Source organism: Nothobranchius furzeri, chromosome 4 (genome assembly GCF_043380555.1).
Source record: "Nothobranchius furzeri strain GRZ-AD chromosome 4, NfurGRZ-RIMD1, whole genome shotgun sequence".
NCBI lineage: Eukaryota > Metazoa > Chordata > Actinopteri > Cyprinodontiformes > Nothobranchiidae > Nothobranchius > Nothobranchius furzeri.
The window spans coordinates 6,269,852-6,290,255 of NC_091744.1; the positions used below are offsets into that span (position 1 = coordinate 6,269,852).

General features: G+C 43.0%; 2 protein-coding genes across 5 annotated transcripts in view; one reads left to right on the top strand and one right to left on the bottom strand.

The window, feature by feature from the left end:
• Positions 1-426: 426 nt before the first annotated feature.
• Positions 427-15,019, bottom strand: nthl1 (nth-like DNA glycosylase 1). Of its 2 annotated transcripts, XM_054743611.2 has the most exons (7): positions 14,888-15,019; positions 7,224-7,529; positions 2,406-2,626; positions 2,158-2,328; positions 1,843-2,002; positions 1,141-1,246; positions 428-854 (listed from the first exon to the last, which is right to left on the bottom strand). In XM_054743611.2, exons 2-7 carry the CDS (start codon positions 7,525-7,527, stop codon positions 557-559), a joined length of 1,260 nt encoding a protein of 419 aa, XP_054599586.1. In that variant the 5' UTR covers positions 7,528-7,529; positions 14,888-15,019; the 3' UTR covers positions 428-556. The 2 variants fall into 2 exon arrangements, with proteins under 2 accessions (XP_054599587.1, XP_054599586.1); XM_054743612.2 differs by lacking the exon at positions 14,888-15,019 and having other exon boundaries at positions 427-854; positions 2,402-2,626; positions 7,224-7,497.
• The window catches only part of tsc2 (TSC complex subunit 2), a 61,004-nt gene continuing 49,058 nt past the window's right edge, over positions 8,459-20,404 (top strand). For all 3 annotated transcript variants that reach the window (XM_015966942.3, XM_054743609.2, XM_054743610.2), the window contains exons 1-2: positions 8,459-8,610; positions 20,178-20,363. In XM_015966942.3, the coding sequence (XP_015822428.1) occupies positions 20,229-20,363 (135 nt within the window). In that variant the 5' untranslated portion in view covers positions 8,459-8,610; positions 20,178-20,228. The remainder of the gene's footprint in view (positions 8,611-20,177; positions 20,364-20,404) is intronic.

The window sequence follows — 20,404 nt, forward strand, 5'->3', positions numbered from 1 at the left end:
CAGCCATTACACTTTTCATCTCGCGCACCCCCTAGCGGCAGCTCTCGCGCCCCCGGGGTGCGCGCACTACACTTAGGGAATCCCTGGCTTAAGGCAAAGTCTCACAGATGTTTCCTCCTCCAGATGACGTGTGAATCGCATTAACGACCCCATCCCACCTAAAGTAAAATACAAATTATTTTGTAAAAAGAAAGCATACCCCTAAAATAAAAACAAATCAGTCAAAAATGATAAAAAAAACAACTCGACTAATTAATTATGAAGTTAAAAAAAAATAAGACAATGCACTGTTATTCTCTGCAGTAGTAATAGTATAAAAACAGTAAGATAAATGTTCTTTTAAACGTGATCATGTATGTGAATATTTAGTAAAACTAAGAAAAAAATAACATTTTACTACATTATCTTTTTTATTTGGTTGAAAAAAAATTGAAGAACAGTACAAAAATATAATCTATAAAATATAAAGATGCTTTTGAAGTGTTACAAATAAAAAACAAACAGCATAAAGCTGGTTGATGTTCACTAGGATAATATACGGTTAACGTATGTTTTTCTACAGTGGGCATTTGTTTTTCCTCCTTGGTCTCATGTAGGAAACCGTTTCTGGCCGTGGCTCCTGCTTTATGGTCTCATCATTCAAAGCCAGTTCTTGTCCAGGTTCAGTTTTAGTTTTAAAAGGGAGACTCTTGGGAGAGCGCGGTGATCCAGCTTTGGGCCTTTTGACCGGAGAACTCTGATGAGCTGAAGGACAGATGTTCTGGTTCAGACAACTGGAGCACAGGGGGCTGACAGGAAGACAAACCTGTTGCCCGAATCCCACCAGAAGCCAGTTGATCTCGCTCCACAGCTCCCTGCAACAAACGCACCAGTGTTGATTGTTTCTGACCACTAGGGGGCAGCATATGAGCTGTATGGTGGATCACAGCAGTGTTTAGAAGTTAAATTTGTATATTTTAGGATTGTACATTTTTTGTGATTACAAAACATCTAAAATAGCCTAAAATTGATATTGAATTTTATAATGAACCCAATTAGCTGCAGCTTGTGATGTATTAATTTTCTTTATGATCTTTGTTGGTCATTGGGTCATTTCTAGTTGAGTTTCATGGAATAAGCATATCTCTATCACATTCTTACCGAGGTAACCACTCCTCCAGGGCCTTGCGTGTTTCTTCTGGATTCTTGGTTGGTCTTCTGAACCAGCCCAGCCGGTTAGAGATACGATGGACGTGGGTGTCCACACCTAAAGGGAAACAAACATATCAAGAATCATACAACTTCTCAGAGTTGTCTCAACACTTCTTGCACTTTCCATAACTAAAGTCAGAAGGGTTCCAGACACCTTGGAGGACTCCGAGATGTTAAAACAAGCTAAATGAGAGCAAAGCCCTGTGACTTCACTAGTCGCAGGAAGCTGATGTCTATTTCCATCAGGTGAAAGGAAGGGAACACCCTGGACAGGTTGCCAGTCCATCACAGACTCACACCTAGTCTCCAATCAACCTGATGTATGTGTTTTTGGTCTTTGGGAGGAAACCGAAGAAACTGGAGGAAACTCACGCCTGCAGGAGAGAGCATGCTAACTCAATGCAGAAAGACCACAACCAGGATTCGAACCTGCAACCTTCTTGCTGCACCACAGCGAAGCTCCAGCCACTGGGATGCATGTAAGAACCCTCACAAACATTTAGACATTTTGGAAACTCCCACCATGCTACTCATGTTTTAAAGCTAATAGTTAGGGCTCTGGCTTTAGCTGCACCAACACTGATACGCAAACACCAAATGATTCGGTGCAATCTGTAAGTTTGATCTGTGAGCATCTGTTCAGAACCCCACCGATTCCAGACACTTGGTTCCAGGCGATGTCCATTGCAAGGTGAGCCATTTTAGGTCCAACTCCTGGCAGCCGGACCAGTCCCTCCACACTATTTGGGATATCTCCTCCAAAGTCCCTCTGCAGCACAGCTGAGGTCTGCTTCAGATATTTCACCTTGTTCTGGACAGGAAGTGGAGGCAGAACAACAGGAATGAAGGTTTGACCCTGTTGTTTTTTATAGTGAATAACCAAGCTGGAACGGGGGAATTCCTAATCAATTTCCCTCTGGGATTAATAAAAGTATTTTTGATTTGAATTGAATTCCCAGGTGTTACCCTCCAGAAACCAACAGGATAGATGAGTTCTCCCAGCTTCTCATCAGAAGTGGCCAGTAGATTCTCCACAGTGCAGCCGTGAGCACGAAGCTTCTGCATAGCAGCTCCTGTCACCTGGTCTTTAGTCTGACTGGACAACATGAGGGACACCAACACCTGAAAACGTCTCACCTGTATTAACAAAAACAAAATAATGTTATGGTGATATCAATTACAGAGACTTTAAAACAAGGAAAACTCCCACCCACACGTGGAAGCGCCTCTGTGTCGTAGCACTTTTCTGCTCCCATCTCATCTACAGGTGCATCACGACCGCTTCTCATCTCACGGATTAATTCAAACTGCTTCTTCCAGTTCAGAGGTTCCCAGAACTCCATCTTAAAAGGTAAATGACCGTGGTTCTCGTATTCCACCTTAACTTGTTTCCTCCTACGTTCAGAGGAAGGCTTTGTTTTGAGTTTGTCACAACCTGCAAAAAAAAAAAAAAAAAAAAATATATATATATATATATATATATATATATAATAAATAATAATACACAAATAAAGTCTGCAAAGCAAGTGAGTTGTGTTTCTGCACAAGTTTAGACTAGGTAATGTATTAGTTTGTTATATAGAATCATGTCAGTAAATCACTGATGTAGGGTCTAAAACAGTTCATGCTTTTGTCCGTTCCTGCTTGAGGACAAACCTCATAAAACTCAGACTAATGTCACATGGAATATATTTACTAACATGGACAAAACTGTTGGTAAAAAAACTCACAATGGTCACTGAATCAGACAGAAGTAATAATAAATAAAAATTCTATAGAATAAAACCAATGAAAGTCACACGTCGCTTTCAATCAAGCTTCAGCGGAATAATTTTAAAAAGTGATGGTACTCCTAACTCAAAATGTTGTTGCACAACCTTTTGAGGCAGTCACTGCAATCAAACGATTCCTGTAACTATCGATGTGACTTCTGCACCTCTCAGCAGGTATTTTGGCCCATTCCTATTAAGCAAACCACTTCAGTTGTCTCAGGTTTGAAGCGCCTTTTCCAGATGACATGTTTCAGCTCCTTCCAAGGATGCTCAATAGGATCGAGGTCCTATGACCACTGCAAGTTTTCCTTTCATTGCCCAACAATTTTGTCCACGTCTGTATTTTATTAGCCTGACGAGCCAGCCCCATGCATACTTGTGGGAAGCATAGTTCTCTGTGCAGAATTAAACAGAGGACGAGTCCGGCAGGCCAGGCTACGGCTAGTATTTTATGCACTATTATCTCTTTCCTCGCCCTGGGCTGTCACCTTACCGTGGTGGAGGGGTTTGAGTGTCTCAATGATCCTAGGAGCTAAGTTGTCTGAGGCTTTATGCCTCTGGTAGGGTCACCCATGGCAAACAGGTCCTGGGTGAGGGATCAGACAAAGAGCAGCCCAAAAATCTCTTATGATGAATTATATAAATGGAAACCGTGTTCCCTCGCCTGGACATGGGTCACCGGGGCCCCCCTCTGGAGCCAGGCCTGGAGGTGGGGCACGTTGGCGAGCGCCTGGTGGACGGGCTTTCACCCATGGAGCCCGGCCGGGCACAACCCAAAGAGGAAACGTGGGCCCCCCTTCCCATGGGCTCACCACTCGTGGGAGGGGCCAAAGGGGTCCGGTGCAGTGTGTGATGGGTGGTAGTTGAGGGCGGGGACCTTGGCGGTCTGATCCTCGGCTACAGAAGCTGGCTCAAGAGCATGAGATGGAATGTAACCTCTCTGGTGGGGAAGGAGCCTGAGTTGGTGTGTGAGGTTGAGAGGTTCCGACTAGATATAGTCGGACTCACCTCAACGCATGGCTCTGGAACCAGTTTCCATGAGAGGGGTTGGACTTTCCACCACTCTGGAGATGCTCCCACAGAGAAGCGCCGAGCAGGGGTGGGCATACTAGTTGCCCCCCATCTTAGTGCCTGTACGTTGGGGTTTACTCCAGTGAATGAGAAGGTAGCCTCCCTCCACCTGCGTGTGGGGGGACAGGTCTGACTGTGGTCTGTGCTTATGCACTAAACTACAGTTCAGACTACCCACCCTTTTTGGAGACCTTGGAGGGGGTGCTGGAGAGTGGTCCTTCCGGTGACTCCCTTGTTCTGCTGGGGGACTTTAACGCTTATGTGGGCAACAACAGTGAGACCTGGAGAGGTGCGGTTAGGAGGAACGGCCCCCCTGATCCTAATTCAACGTGGTGTTTTGTTATTGGACTTCTGTGCTAGTCATGGATTGTCCATAATGAACACCGTGTTCAGACGTAAAGGTGTCCATATGTGCTCTTGGCACCAGGATACCTTAGGTCGCAGCTTGATGATCGACTTTGTTGTTTCATCTGACCTGCGGCCGCATGTCTTGGACACTCGGGTGAAGAGAGGGGCAGAGCTGTCAATTGACCACTGAGTTAGCTCAGATGGTGGGGGAGGATGCCGGTCAGACCAGGCAGGCCCAAAAGTATCGCGAGAGTCTGCTGGGAACGTCTGGCAGAGTCTCCTGTCAAAAGAAGCTTCAATTTCCACCTCCGACAGAACTTCCAAAATGTTCCGGGGGAGGCGGGGGACGTTGAGTCTGAATGGACCTTGTTCCGTGCCTTAATTGTTGAGACGGCCGACCAGAGCTGTGGTCGCAGGATCGTTGGTGCCTGTCGTGGTGGCAACCCCCGAACCCGCTGGTGGACACCGGCGGTTCGGGGGTTGCTGTCAAGCTGAAGAAAGAGTCCTATCAGGTCTTTTTGGCCTGTGGGGCTCCAGAGGCAGCTGACGGGTACCAGCAGTCCAAGCGGAACACGACTTGGGTGGTCGCCGAGGCAAAAACCCGGGCATGGGAGGAGTTTGGTGAGACCATGGAGCAAGACTTCCATACGGCTTCGAGGAGATTCTGGTCCACCATCCGACGCTTCGGGGGGAAAGCAGTGCTCTACCAACACTATCTATAGTGGGGACGGTGTGCTGCTTACCTCTACTCAGGACGTTGTGGATCGATGGGCAGAATACTTCGAAGGCCTCCTCAATCCCACCGACATGTCTTCCAGTGAGGAAGCAGAGTCTGGGGACTTTGAGTTGGCCTCTCAAATCTCTGGGGCTGAGGTCACTGAGGTGGTTAAAAAGCTCCTCTGTGGCAAGGCTCCAGGGGTGGATGAGATCCGCCCAGAATTCCTTAAAGCTCTGGATATTGTGGGGTTGTGTTGGCTGATGCAGCTCTGCAATATTGCGTTGACATCAGGAGCAGTCCCACTGGACTGGCAGACCGGGGTGGTGATTCCCTTATTTAAAAAGGGGGACCACAGGGTGTGTTCCAACTACAGGGGGATCACATTCCTGAGCCTTCCTGATGAGGACTATTCAGGGGTTCTGAAGAGGAGGGTCCATCGGATTGTTGAACCTCAGATTCAGGAGGAGCTATTTGGTTTTCGTCCTGGCCGTGGAACACTGGACCAGCTCTATACCCTTAGGGGGATCCTGGAGGGTGTGTGGGAATTTGCCCAACCAGTCTACATGTGTTTTGTGGATTTGGAGAAGGCATTTGACCGCATCCCTCGGGGGGCCCTGCGGGGGTACTCCGGGAGTATGGGGTACCAGGCCCTCTTAGGTTCCTGTATGACCGGTGTCAGAGCTTGGTCTGCATTGCCGGCAGTAAATCTGGCTCGTTCCCAGTGAGAGTTGGACTCCGCCAAGGCTGCCCTTTGTCACCGATTCTGTTCATAACCTTTATTGGACAGGATTTCTAGGCGCAGCCAAGGTGTGGAGGGCATCTGTTTTGGTGGCCTGAGAATCAGGTCTCTGCTTTTTGCAGATGATGTGGTCCTGTTGGTTTCATCAGAACATGATCTTCAGCTTTCACTGGAGCGGTTCGCAGCCAAGTGTAAAGCAGCTGGGATGAGAATCAGCTCCTCTAAATCTGAGACCATGGTCTTGATTCGGAAAAGGGTATGCCTTCTCCGGGTCAGGGATGAGGTCCTGCCCCAAGTGGAGGAGTTTAAGTATCTCGGGGTCTTGTTCACGAGTGAGGAAAAACTGGAGCATGAAATCAATAGACGGATTGGTGCTGCATCTGCAGTGATGCAGGCATTGTACCGGTCTGTCGTGGTGAAGAGAGAGCTGAGTCGGAAGGCGAAGCTCTCGATTTACCGGTTGAGCTACGTTCCTACCCTCACCTATGGTCATGAGCTTTGGGTAGTGACTGAAAGAACAAGATCGCGAATACAAGTAGCCGAAATGAGTTTTCTCCGAAGAGTGGCTGGGCTCTCCCTTAGAGATAAGGTGAGAAGCTTGGTCATCCGGGAGGGGCTCGGAGTAGACCCACTGCTCCTCCACATCGAGAGGAGCCAGTTGAGGTGGCTCGGGCATCTGGTCAGGATGCCTCCTGGACGCCTCCCTGGTGAGGCATGTCCAACCGGGAGGAGGCCTAAAGGTAGACCCAGGACACGTTAGAGGGACTATCTCTCACCTGGCCAGGGAAAGCCTTGGGATTCCCCGGAGGAGCTGGCCCAAGTGGCTGGGGAGAGGGAAGTCTGGGCCTCTCGACTTAGGTTACTGCCCCCGCGACCCGACTCCGGATAAGCGGATGAAAATGGATGGACCCCCCCCAGTAGAGCAGGGTTCAGCAACTCCGGTCCTCGAGGGCTACCATCCTGCACATGTTAGCTGCTTCTATGCTCCTACACACCTGATTGAAATGAATGAGTATTTAACAGGCCATTGTAGAGTTAAAGAGAGGATTGTATTACTCCATTCAGGTGCGGTAGAGCAGGAAACAAAAAACTAGCAAGATGGTAGCCCTCGAGGACTGATAAAGAAAACAGAAAAACAAAACCATATGTTGATCTGATCGTCTCATGACGTGTTTGACTTGTCATGTGACCCAAAAGCTCTTGGAACATCATGTGTGACATATCTGCTGTTTTGTTGTAAAAAGAAAAAAAAAAAGCCACCTGAATCAAAACAATGAGTAAATATCTCCAGGATCTACGCATGCGCAATGGTGTTGATATTGTAGGTGAAGAGGGACCGTATTACCTCTTCGGTCGGATCCAGGATCTGTTAATGAGAACTTACCCGCCGAAGAAGCGACCGAGACGGGTTCCAGCTCGGATACACTCGCCTCCTCCACCTCCAGCGTCACCGCCACAGGAGGAGCCGTTTTCGGCTGTCTGCTGAATAGTTTGGACCTAACAGAGGCCGCAGGTGTGACCCCTGCGCTTTGACTGCTACTTCGGGTGATAACAGACCTACTCTGTGTGAAATACGGAGAGCTCATGATCAAAATCCGGACCAGTGAACGGAGACTCCTCGCGCCACAGCGGACGCTAGGAAACATCGACCTGGAGCTGAAGTTCGCTTCAGGATCGTGGTGACTCATGCCTGCAGAGGAGCAATAAAGGTAGAATTTGTTAATTCAGTCGTATCCACCTTAAAAACGTTAAGGTAGACTTAATTAAAAAAACATAAGTGATTGCATTCATAAACCTACAGATATCAGGATAAAAATAATTTAAATCAACCTAAATTAATAAATAAAAGATTCTTGTTTCACATTTAAATAATGTCTGCATAAGTTGTTCATTAAATAGGTGTTTGTCTCCAAACCTTTTCTCCGAAATGGTTTGCAACTTCACAATACAATACAGCTTCATTTTATTTGGAATACATTTTATGTTTGTAGGATACTTTAGTTTCCACATATTTTGCTGTTATTCTTCGTTTGTTGCCTGGTTTTAGTAATAAGTAAAACTGAGATTTATTGTAAGCGAATCTGTTGTAAAAATGCTAAAAATAAAAAAGATTTGGACAAAATACAACCTAAAGCAGGATTATAAAATACAAAACAAACAATTGCAACTAAACATTTGGAACCCTAAGCTTTAAATTTTTATTTTTGATTTTTCTGAAGTGTCAGATTTATAAACGATCTTGTAACTCTTTTACTCTAAAAATTTCAACTCGCACAAAACTCGAGCGCAACTTGTGATGCAAAAATAACAAACTAACTTCAGCTGCGTTAGCATGATTAGCTAACAGCTAGCCAACTTAACATTTGTGTCTATATAGTTTATCACAAACGCTTTTGGCAGTGAACAGTTTTGTGGAGATTGGGGATATCAGAACCGTGGCGTGACATTTTGAACATTTGTTTAGCACTTTATCACTTAAACGTTAAGTTCGAGTACTTAGAAACAGGCTTTTAGCAGTGCGTTTTAGCTTTGCTAGCATCTGTAGAAACTACAAGTCCAATGAAGCCGTGCAGCGAGCGTGTTTTTACAGGAAGTCTCGCAGGCAGAGCGTCAGTGTGTCATCCGGTTGGGGAGTGGAGGGCTGAAAACAAGCTTTCGGGAACAAATACTGAGTTAAATTAAATCAATGCACGAACGCTGAGCGTCTTCTTGGCTGCTTGAAGAACGATGCGGTGAATAAAAGAAACCGGAAGCGAGTCATCTATAATAAGGTGAGAGGAAAGGGGGAAAGTACGGCGAGGTAATGGTGTTTAGGTTCCCAAACTAGAGTAGTGTTTGCGTTGGCCGCACATCTGCGCTTGTGGTGTGCACAGTTATGAGTTATTGTGCTTGGTGAACACCTTTCACCTATGTTGTTGTTGTTGGACTGAAACAGAACAGTCGTTGTCTCCCTGCTCTCGTCCCCTCCCCTCTAGTCTCTGTCAAATCCACATGACAGCAGATTGTGAACACAGCCCCTGGGTTTAAACATTTACTGGCTGCAGCCACTAGCGCATAGCGTTAAAGGAGCTGTTTACCTAAGTTGCATAATTGCACATAATGATGTTTTCATTTAAATTCATGCGGTGATTAAACAAAACGCTTGTTGTTGCTATTCTGCCTCTAATCCATAATCTCGTGTGTGTTTGATTAATGGATTTATCCCGCAGTATTTAAAAATTACAGCTTCAAGATGTTCCTCTTCACCATCAATTTAGGTTTATATTTCCCCCTTCCCTACATTTTATTTAATTTCTCTAATTGATTATCAAAACGCTGGAAGCTGTCAGAAAAAATCTCAGTTACTCATAGAGATTAACCAATATGCTTTGTTTTTTTATTATTTGTGCGTGTGTGTGTGCATGTGTGTATATGTGTATATATATATATATATATATATATATATATATATATATATATATATATATATATATATATATATATACATATACATACATACATACATACACACACACACAATGTATATAAACAATACAATATCAGCCCGATGTATTGGGTGTAAGTAACCCTAACTAAAACAAACCGTACAGTTAGTTTATTATCTCTTTTGGGGAAAATTGGAGCACAACAGCAGTCAGAGTAAAAAACACAGCACAATCTACACATTCAACATCCACCCCATAATAATAGGGGTGTAACAGTACGCTGAAATCGTATTCGGCTCGGTTCGATTAATTTTCGGTATATTATTGTTGTTAACATTACATTTATTTATTGAATATGTAAAGCGGCTCCTATAGTGAGCAGAACCAGGTGTCATCACAGGCTGCTGATCTAGTTATTTTTGCAGCTATGAGTGTCACGCTCATACAGACGAGTGTTGTGTTTGACTGTTGATGCTCCTGTTTTTATCTCTGCAGCAAGCCTTAAAACCTCACCTCACACTGCCCCGAGTTTCTTCTTTAAAACTCGTATTAAATAACGAGCTTCCTCCGCGTCGTATTTTTCATTGTAGGATGAAAACTTTACATCAATTGTCACAGGGGAAAGTTCAGCAGACGGGGCGATATGACGATTTTAGACCGTTTTACGATCAACACAGCTGACGGTCTGTCATTTTTGAGAGACCTTTTTATCACCATTCACAGCTCTGCTGATGGAATTCTGCCTCTGAATGAAAAGAGAACTTACTCCAGGCGAATTACACGCCTTTGTTTGACCCTTAACCAATCAGAGTGAGTCATAGTAATATATTAGTGCCCCGCTTGTTTTCACCTGTGTGTGAACAAACATGGCTTCGGCCGCGGCTGAGAGCGACAACGAGGTTTTCGTTCCGAAGAGGAACGCCTCGTCCGTTATATGGAACTGGTTTGGTTTTTCACCAGATGACAAAGAGCAGCGAAACGTCATTTACAAGGAGAGCGTCAAGGCTAGGGCTGCAACAACAAATCGATAAATTCGATGAAAATCGATTACTAAAAGCGTTGGCAACGAATTGCGTCATCGATTCGTTGTGTCGCACAACTCTTCCAAAAGCGCCCCCCCCCCCCTTCCCGCCCGCCGTTGCGCGCAGACCAGAGCAAGTCAGATCAGCGCGAGGGAGAGCCGCAGATCAGCGCGAGGGAGAGCCGGCAGATCAGCGCAAGGGAGAGCCGGCAGATCAGCGCGAGGGAGAGCCGGTAGCGGCAGATCAGCGCGAGGGAGAGCCGGTAGCGGCAGATCAGCGCGAGGGAGAGCCGCAGATCAGCGCGAGGGAGAGCCGCAGATCAGCGCAAGGGAGAGCCGGCAGATCAGCGTGAGGGAGAGCCGGTAGCGGCAGATCAGCGCGAGGGAGAGCCGGCAGACTTGCGCTGCTGCGAACCGGTTCCGCATTGTTGCGCAGCAATCCAGGCAGCTGCTTCCAGCGCACGGTCCATTCTCAAAGTGGCGCAACCAAAAAACTATAATTAGCACACGATCGTTCTTGTCTGCACATGTTCTCTATTTTCTGTCTTATTTGTGCCTGAAGCGCGCTACTGCGGAGCTCATCACCTGTGCTATGGTGATGTCACCTCACTGACGCAGCATCGAAAACGCGCTCTGAGCTTTTCGGTCAGGAGATCCCTTTGATCTGCTCAAAAGTAACTGATGAGGTGAAAAGGTAAGAATCCAGGCAGCAGTTTTTCTGGAGAGTTTAGAGGAGATGCAGGAAGATGAGAGACAGACAGGACAGGAAAATAGTTGAATAAAAACAAGAAAACAAAACAAAGTGTTGAAAAGTAAAATGTAGGTAGATTTATCTCCACTACACGTTTTTACCAGTAAAAAACAATAAGTTATACACATGTAATATTTATACATCTGATACAATTCAGATCACCTTCAAAACTCAGTCACACACCCAGGGCCGTTTCAAGACATTTTGGGGGCCAAGGCAAAATGCCCCCCCCACCCCCCCAATAACTGGGCTCCCCAGAAGCCTCTGTGTAATTCATGCCCTCTCCAGTAGTGTTAGTTATATGGTGTTTATAAAAGCCCCTCAGACATTACTGACATGTTCTAATATTATCAGATGAAAAACTACATTATCAGACATGCTGTCTCATCTGCTTCTTTTATAAACTTGCAAAAAGTAACAAAACCATTTGAAAGCCACTATTTGTGGATTCTCTGAAAGTTTCCATGGAGAGTGTGACAACTTATTTTTTCATTGATCCTATCGTCTAATCTCACAGCTGAAACAAGCATCCTTAATCATCTGTGCACAAGAAGCTTACCGATGCTGTAGTAAAACAAAAGGTATAATAATTTATTATTAATAAAACCTTGTTGCAGCATTAAAGCAGAAAAATTAGATTTTGCATTAAATATGCAAAATATTTACATATGAATTGTTTTAGAGCCCTTTAATTGGCAGAATCTGATATTAATTTAGTTCTTACAAAAAATGGGTCCCAACATGGTTTGTGTGGCGTTGCCATAGTGTGACGTCATAGGCACAGATCCCTGTCCTCTTGTTTGGAAATGGAAATATGGTCACCCTACATTAAACAAACTGTCCACCCGGGCTTTTGCGCTGCACAGAGACTCTTCGCTGCCTACGACTGAACGTCAGTTGAGAGTCAGTCTCATGCAGAATGACCAATGAAGAGAGGGCCTCAAGTTAAGACCCTTTCCTCATTGGTCAGTCCACACGAGGTGGGTCAAAGGTTACTCTGGGCGGGTTACGTGTTGTCAGGCATTCAAGTATTGAGTATATTTACTGCATATTACAGTAAAATATTCTGTATGTGACCACATTATGGTGATCCTTGGGTCGTGATGATGGAGCCCTTGAATATTGTTGCCCAGGGTACAACAAAGTGTTAATCTGGCCCTGGTTCCGCCGTCACATTCCCGCAGAAACTGGTTGATCACACCGGGGCCAGACTACTAGCATGTGGTTTTACAACCACAATGTCCTCAGAAGCAAAAACGCTTTTAAAAGGGAGGGAGGAGTCCTAACTGTTGCTGCAGGCGTGTTGTGTGAGAGTGCAGTTATAAACTGGTTAATATATTTTTGGGTTCAGTTGCTTTCATGTGGCCTAATGTGAGTCTATTTGGGATCATTGGAATGATCAGCAGCATTTCTTGATGTGACTTTATGGCAGTTGCCCAGGGCATCATCGCAAGGAGGATGGCATTCATTTACTTTTGTTTTATTTGGTATTTTTTCAGTCATTTTTGGAAATAGTGATCAATTTTGATTAATTCACGGCCTATGTTTAATTACATTTAAAATATATGTCAACAGATGAGATCAAACAAAACAGATGAGAATTGCCCTTAAGCTGTTTAACTTGGACCAAGCATTTTAGGTCACAGATAGATGTAGCTTAGGGTCTCTGTCTATACACCTTATAAGACAATTTAGGTGATGGCATGTTGTTTTTCTGCTATTGAACTGTTTTCTAATAATGTTGTGTTAAATAAAGTGAAGGAAGGAGAGAAATAACGTTTCCCTAGCAGTTTTTAAAAATTTCCCCATGTAATCCGATTAATCGATTAATCGTGTCGAGACCCCATCCGATTAATCGATTATCCAAATAATCGTTTGTTGCAGCCCTAGTCAAGGCAAGTGATGGCAACACCACAAACTTGTTTAATCGCTTGAAAAGAAGGCATCCCAAACCATACAATGAGAGCCAGCTGGCAGCTAAAGCTAAAAAGCCTGCGGCGGCAGCGGCTAGTGCTTCTTCCAGGCAGCAAACGCTAACAGAAACACTCACAAAACACTGGTGTCAAGCCAGCCACCAGTTGAAGACTTGCAGTCAAGCCAGCCACCAGTTGGAGACTTGCAGTCAAGCCAGCCTCCGGTTTATTGTCACTTCCCCGTCTATTCAAAGTATTACGGGAAGGGATGTGGAATCCGGATTTCAAAATACAATTCAACTTCGAGTGAATTATCAGATATTTTAAGAACATAATAACAAATAATTTAGGCTTGTTCACTATTAGCGCCCTGTCAATATCAAGGCAAACTTATTTTGGATTTCAAAGTAAAAGCCCTGTGAATTTTCATTTTTGAACTACTCTTTCAGTGACTTCAGAATGCTCTTAAAAGCAAAAGTCATATTTCCAAAGAGCAGTTGCATTTTGTATCAACACTATCAAACCACAGCAATTTGAAATTGCCCATATTTGACCGACTCTTTTAACAATTTCAAAAAGCTCTAAAATGGAAAATTGCTGTTTCCACAGGGTACTTCCACTTTACATCAACAGTATACAACCCCACAGTGATACCATATGAATATCAAAACATTCTGATGTTGCGTTTCAAAATAAAGGCTTTTTAAAATTGTCCATAATTGACCTACCTTTAACGATTTCAAAATGCTCTAAAATGGAAAGTTGCCGTTTCCACAGGGTAACTCCACTTTATATCAACAGTACACAACCCCACAGTGATACCATATGAATATCAAAACATTCTGATGTTGCGTTTCAAAATAAAGGCCTTTTAAAATTGTCCATAATTGACCTACCTTTAACGATTTCAAAATGCTCTAAAATGGAAAGTTGCCGTTTCCACAGGGTAACTCCACTTTATATCAACAGTACACAACCCCACAGTGATACCATATCAATATCATGTCATTCTGATGTTGCGTTTCAAAATAAAGTTCTTTTAAAATTGCCCATATACGACCAAACTTTAACGATTTCAAAATGCTCTAAAATGGAAAGTTGCTGCTTCCACAGGGTAACTCCACTTTATATCAACAGTACACAACCCCACAGTGATACCATATCAATATCATGTCATTCTGATGTTGCGTTTCAAAATAAAGTTCTTTTAAAATTGCCCATATACGACCAAACTTTAACGATTTCAAAATGCTCTAAAATGGAAAGTTGCTGCTTCCACAGGGTAACTCCACTTTATATCAACAGTACACAACCCCACAGTGATACCGTATGAATATCAAAACATTCTGATATTGCGTTTCAAAATAAAGGCCTTTTAAAATTGTCCATAATTTACATACCTTTGTAGCGTTATGGTTTATGCTCTTTTATGAAAGAGGAACCATTCTACATTGTAATTTGTGATATTAATTTTATTAAATTAATAACCAAATTGTATAGTTTTAAGAAGACTCAAAGGTTGTTTTCATCGATAAACTGTCGATAATATCCGCTGGGTCTGTGTTTCAGTTCAATGAAGAAACAAGTTTGACAATTAAAAGTTTTAATTCTTCAAATGAAACTAATGATTTTGAAATTGACAAACAGGAAATAACAATCAACATTGGCAACTTTGTGGGACAATCTTTAACAGTTGATATGCTGTTCTTGCTCAAATAGACCTTGTGGTGAATGAAGATTGAGAGTGATATGATGTGATTATGGATGCGTGTGTGCAAAGTGTAGTGAGAATTGAAAATGAGGTGAGATGAATGCGTGTGTGCATCTGATTTTGCTTCAGGAAGAAACAGGTGTCTGAGTGAAAAGTGATGGTTTGAATAAACTTAGGTTTAGTTGGAAAAGATTCATCAAAACGCTATCTGTCGTGTTCTGCCTCACCGAAAATCGGACTCCCTGTTGGACCCGGGACGTCACCTTAGGATGATGTTTCATCCAGGGCACCTTGGCTGGCAAAGAAGACAAAGATGCGCCACGAACCGGTCCAGAGTTGCCCTCGGTACACGTTGATGGTAAAGCGTTTTGTCGATGCGTTTAGTTAAGTTTAGTCACTCAGAAATCAAAAGACTCCGTATGAGTCTGCGTTAGAAGTTGTGATTCAGCTATTCTGTCTGGCTGACAGGAACAGCGTGAGGGGGGGGGGGGGGGAACGAGCCGACCGGCTCTGTCCCCCCTTTGGTTTCGTCAGGTCCTCTCTCTTTCGTTGTCCAGCACGAACTGAATCATAAGACTGAAACTTACCAAAAGCCTTTCTCTTCTCAAAGCAAACGTGTACGTCAGCAAATGTGTTTTGGAGTTTACTGTGAGAATCTGTATGTGGGTGTGTTTGAGTGTGTGTGTGCTTGAGTGTGTGTGAAGGTCGCTAACAAACATCCTCAAACATTATTTAATGAAGTATGGATTCATTAATCCATTATAATTACCCAAAGCATAAGAATCATTCATTTGATTAAAACACATTTATAATGAGCAAAATGATAATGATTATTCTTTAACATTAAAATCAAGAAAAGAAAGTTTTAAGACTTGTTATGTTATGACTACATTTCCTGGGAACAACATCTTCTGGCACGAAGCTGCAGGTGGCAGATGTTATGGTTTCCAGCAGACTCTTGCAGACTTCATGTCTGCAAAGGTCTCAATCTGTGGGTGAAAGTTCTCAGCGACCCAGCTCTTTGACCCAGCCGAGTCAAATGACCTTTTGCACAGAAAACCCATATTTCCTCACATTACACCTTTAACGATTTCAAAATGCTCTAAAATGGAAAGTTGCTGTTTTTTTTAAGCGGACCATTATGGCTTTGCAATATTGCTCCACTTGATGGAAATTGTAAAATATCTTTATTTATTCAATCATTTTATAGAAAAATTTAAATTTGCAGTTATTATCAAATAAATACACATAATTGGTTGATAGGAAATATTAAGACTTAGACAAGAGACGTTCAAAAGAGGGGAAAAAATAGGGGATGAGGGACTGTGACACAAGACAGTAAATTCCATTGGATTACCTACTGGAAGAAAAAACACAGAAAATAAAACAAACTATAATATAATACAGTACACAACAGCAAGTATCACAGCCACAACCTAGATAAGAATAACTAACAGTAGATAATAAATATTGATGTCAGCACAGCCCCTGCTGAGAAACATTATCATGTACATGTATTTCAAATTGAGACGTGGGCACCGGCAACTTAGGAGAGGTTGAATACACAGACCATCCCTTGGACGCCATTCAGCACAAGTGATGTTGATGTATAGATTGTGGAATAAAATTGAGGTGCAGGTGGTCGGATGGGGACACAGCAGGAATGTCTCACACCCAACTCAGTGAAACAACTGTACGCCAAAGCCCTGGATGTGTGGCGGTGTGATGGAGTGGGGATGAGGAGGGGAGGGAAGTGAAGGCTAAGTACTCTCTCGTGTGGCCAGGTCCCCCGCTGACCCAAGTAGGCACCCCTGGAAGCCACAAATGCCCATCTGGACGGGGGCCTACATTAGCAGCACCACCAAGCCCCACGGAGCCTGGGGTGGTGGGTGCACATCGTAACCCACCACAGAGGAAAATACATCCACCCAAACATTCAATAATCTCTGACTGCATAAAAAAAAATGGTAAATGGCCTGTATTTGATATAGCGCCTTTTAGAGTCCTAGAACCCCCCAAGGCGCTTTACAACACTATCAGTCATTCACCCATTCACACACACATTCACACACTGGTGGGGATGAGCTACAATGTAGCCACAGCTGCCCTGGGGCTCACTGACAGAGGCGAGGCTGCCGAGCACTGGCGCCACCGGTCCCTCCGACCACCACCAGCATAAGACAAAAGACACCATGGCTGAGTTTATTCTCCACCTCTGTACTAATTTTAAAGTTAACTATTGTCTTTTTTTGTGGGTTTTAAATGTAGTGAACACTTGACAAAGTAAAAAAGAAAAAAACAATACAAGACTATTCTAAATTAAAGGGCCTTGGAGATTTCATTCAAACTAACACCAATGCACATCAAAACATAGTAACAGAAAGAAAAAAAAATCACAATAATCTAAGGAGGAATTACCCTGTGAAAACAGAAATTATTCTTTTTAGAGCATTTTGAAACTGTTCCAGGACTGAGTCTGATATGAGCAGTTTGACAATGCTTTTATTTTTTAAAGCAAAATCAGAATGACTTGACATTGATACAGTATCACTGTGGGGTTGTATACTGTTGATATAAAGTGGAGTTACCCTGTGGAAGCAGCAACTTTCCATTTTAGAGCATTTTGAAATCGTTAAAGGTAGGTCAATTATGGACAATTTTAAAAGGCCTTTATTTTGAAACGCAACATCAGAATGTTTTGATATTCATATGGTATCACTGTGGGGTTGTATACTGTTGATGTAAAGTGGAAGTACCCAGTGGAAACAGCAATTTTCCATTTTAGAGCTTTTTGAAATCGTTAAAAGAGTCGGTCAAATATGGGCAATTTCAAATTGCTGTGGTTTGATAGTGTTGATACAAAATGCAACTGCTCTTTGGAAATATGACTTTTGCTTTTAAGAGCATTCTGAAGTCACTGAAAGAGTAGTTCAAAAATGAAAATTCACAGGGCTTTTACTTTGAAATCCAAAATAAGATTGCCTTGATATTGACAGGGCGCTAATAGTGAACAAGCCTAAATTATTTGTTATTATGTTCTTAAAATATCTGATAATTCACTTGAAGTTGAATTGTATTTTGAAATCCGGTTTCCACATCCATTCCCGTAATAACTTGAATAGGCGGGGAACAGAAAACAAACTGGAGGCTGGCTTGACTGTAAGTCACAAAACTCACTCCCTACGGCAGAGACAGCAGACGATGGAACAGCGTGACAGATGCAGTGACGTACCACTTGGTTAAAGATTTGTGTCCCGTGCGAACAGTAGGAACATGATAAAAACATTGGATCCGCGATACGAGTTTTCCAGCCGCAAGTATTTTTCGAACACCGCCATTCCACGCAGGTACGCTGAATGCAAAGTGAGAGTTGCAGAAAATATTCAGAATGCGCAGTTTTTTGCTACCACAAGCGATCTCTGGTCCAGCCGCACATCAGAGCCGTATTTGAGCTTAACTATCCACTACATGAGCAACTGGGAGCTACATAGTATTTTGAACAAGTTAATGTTTGCACAATACGTTTGCAATTGACATGTTTGCACTTTAAATATGTTTACGATTTTAATTTATGTTAAGTTACTTGAAAAACGAGAAAAACTGATTTTTTTTAATCGTTTCTCTCAGGGCTTTTATCATCTCTGGTGTGAGTTTAAAATATAAGTGTGTTAGCACTGTGCTGATTATCCCTAATATGAATAAATGTTTATTTATTCAATGTTTCTCTTCTTTAATACGCAATAGAAGTTATGCTATTCATGGATAAAAAATCGTGATAAAATTGAAATCGTGATAAAATAGTGGAAAAATCGTGATATTCCATTTTTGCCATATCGCCCAGCCCTACGTGTTTGTTTACATTTTTGCCGCTGTGTGCCTACAGAGAGAAGGGAGGGAGGGGCGACGCAACGCTCCTCAGCGTCTCTACAGGCTCCTCAGTAGCAGTGACAGCCAGCTGGTTTGATCTGCTCTGAAAGGCGTTGATCAGAATTTGCCGATATTTTTTAAACTGAGATCGGGCGCGTGCAGCCATCATGCGTCACTCAATACTGCATCTGTGCAGAAACTCGCCTAGGAATTTTTATCTGCTGCACTTAAATCACGCTAGGGCTGCTCGATTATGGCAAAAATAATAATCACGATTTTTGTGACTGAAATTGAGATCACGATTATTTAGGACGATTTTTCAATTTATGTTGATTTTATTTGTTTTTATTCTGTCATAAAACTGCTCAGGGCACAATCAGGACAAAAATAAATAACAAAGAATATGATCACTAAAAGAACTCCTGATTCCCAGTATAAAAAGACCAATATACTTATAGCTCATAGTTTATGACCCAAGGGCTATAGACCTTGGTTTAACTCATTTAAGTCTAACCAGTACAGACCCAAATACCAATATCTTGCAAATACAGACAGCAAGAATTATACAGTGGCATTTATAACAAATAAACGCAAATAAGTTGATGTTCATAAAATGTTGCATAACATTTATTTAGTCGTGTCAAGGTGCTGTAGAAGCGTGCACTAGCACCGTGTCCTCAGAGAGGTTAGTTATTATTTATCAGCGTGAGGAACTTATTTCTACCTTATTTATAAACTATTGATTTACAAGTCCATCAGTTAATGCAATAATTGTCCCGAACACAGCTGCACCCCCCACCCCCCAACCTGGTCTCACAGCAATCAGGAGCAAGCTGCACGTGTGTTTAGCGCGCCGCACGCGCACATTTGGCTGTTTTTAGTGGCTCAGGAGTCCGCAGGTGCGGTGTGTGTGTCACTCACTCTGGTTAATCCAACAGGAAGCCGGCTCCGAGAGCCGTTTCTGTAGCGACTGACACATCACTACATCATTCCCTTTCCTAATGTCCTGAAGAATGGTCCGGAGCGCAGGCGGAGTGTTTAGCTAACCTGCAGGAAATGTCGACGACAGTTATCCAGAAAGTAGCTAAGGGTTACCAGAGATGTTTCTGAGGTGTTCGCTAGGTACTTTTAAGTTAAAAAGTCAAGAAAGGGGTCTGAGAAGCTGCTAGAAATAGCGTCAAAGTCGCTAAGTTGGCAACACTGTGGGAGGAGCGCTTCATTTGCTACTCAGGGCAGCGCAAGCGGGAGGAGCAAATAATCGGCTTGTTTTGTTTTTTATAATCGTTCAAAACTCAGATCGTAATCGTGATTAAAATTCGATTAATTGAGCAGCCCTAAATCACGCAAATAAAAATTAATTATTTAACAGAATAAATAAACCGAAACGGTACGCAAGTGGACCGAACAGGCCGAACCGAAATGGTTCAACACCCCCATGTGAACCATTACACCATTACCCTTTGTAAAATTAATCTAACCGAAATAAAAGATTCCATAAAAATAAGAGTAGAAAACAACATAAGGCATAAAAAGCTATATAAACATGATTAAGAACAGATGAATACTATACAGAGCAAGACGAAACAAAGACCATCTCAAAATGTCTACTGCAGAAACAAAAAAACAAAAGTGTGTGTGTGTGTGTTACAGCCAGCCATCAGTCCCAGCCTGCACTGTCAATCTTCCATCCAGGGCGCGGCCATGAATAAACAACAAAGTAAGGAGAGTCTCAAGGAGAAGGTCAAGGGGATCTTTGGACTCGGGACTTCTCGGCCGCAGACCAAGCCGTGTGACAACAAGCTTCCAGAATTTATTATAACACCAGAGCTCATAAAGGTCTGTGGAACTCTTCTTCTACTTACACACTCTAATCCTGT

What these genes read in the sequence shown, in the direction of transcription:
- nthl1 (XM_054743611.2), bottom strand. Translation starts at nt 7,527, where the DNA reads ATGAGTCACCACGATCCTGAAGCGAACTTCAGCTCCAGGTCGATGTTT. An exon ending in CTCGGTCGCTTCTTCGGCGG is followed by an intron (nt 2,627 to 7,223) that starts GTAAGTTCTCAT and finishes TTTTTTTTGCAG; the next exon opens with GTTGTGACAAACTCAAAACA. An exon ending in ACACAGAGGCGCTTCCACGT is followed by an intron (nt 2,329 to 2,405) that starts GTGGGTGGGAGT and finishes TTGTTAATACAG; the next exon opens with GTGAGACGTTTTCAGGTGTT.